Source organism: Eurypyga helias, unplaced genomic scaffold (assembly GCF_000690775.1).
Source record: "Eurypyga helias isolate BGI_N326 unplaced genomic scaffold, ASM69077v1 scaffold11204, whole genome shotgun sequence".
Lineage (NCBI taxonomy): Eukaryota > Metazoa > Chordata > Aves > Eurypygiformes > Eurypygidae > Eurypyga > Eurypyga helias.
In genome coordinates, this window is record NW_010245673.1 from 154,250 (window position 1) to 154,577 (window position 328).

The 328-nt window shown below is 68.3% G+C and overlaps 1 protein-coding gene across 1 annotated transcript in view; it reads right to left on the bottom strand.

Annotated features, from left to right (window-relative positions):
* The window catches only part of ABHD10 (abhydrolase domain containing 10), a 7,325-nt gene extending 7,094 nt beyond the window's left edge, over positions 1-231 (bottom strand). The window contains exon 1 of the mRNA XM_010150163.1: positions 175-231. Coding sequence (XP_010148465.1) covers positions 175-231 — 57 coding nt within the window. The remainder of the gene's footprint in view (positions 1-174) is intronic.
* Between the last annotated feature and the right edge of the window lie 97 nt (positions 232-328).

The following is a 328-nucleotide window of genomic DNA, read 5'->3' on the forward strand; positions in this document are numbered from 1 at the left end:
GGCCTGCTCTCGATCCATTCTGCCCCCTGCCTGTCCTTGTGCTCACTCAGAAGTGGATGCCAGCAGAGCTTTCCAAGTGCCTGGATGCACGCTTCACTTCCCAGCCAGCGCACTGTCCCACTTCCCGTTTCCAGCCTCCCAGCCCGCGGCGGGAGGAGCTTGCCGCAAACGCACGCGTGAAGGCGGCTGCTCTGCGGACACGCACTGGCCGACGCAGGAAGCGCCCTGCATCCCCGATGGAGACGCGGCACGGAAGAGGAGAAGCGGGTGCCCCCGCCGGCTGCCCGCCCCGCGCTGTGCCGAGCACTCACGCCTCCCCACGGCCATC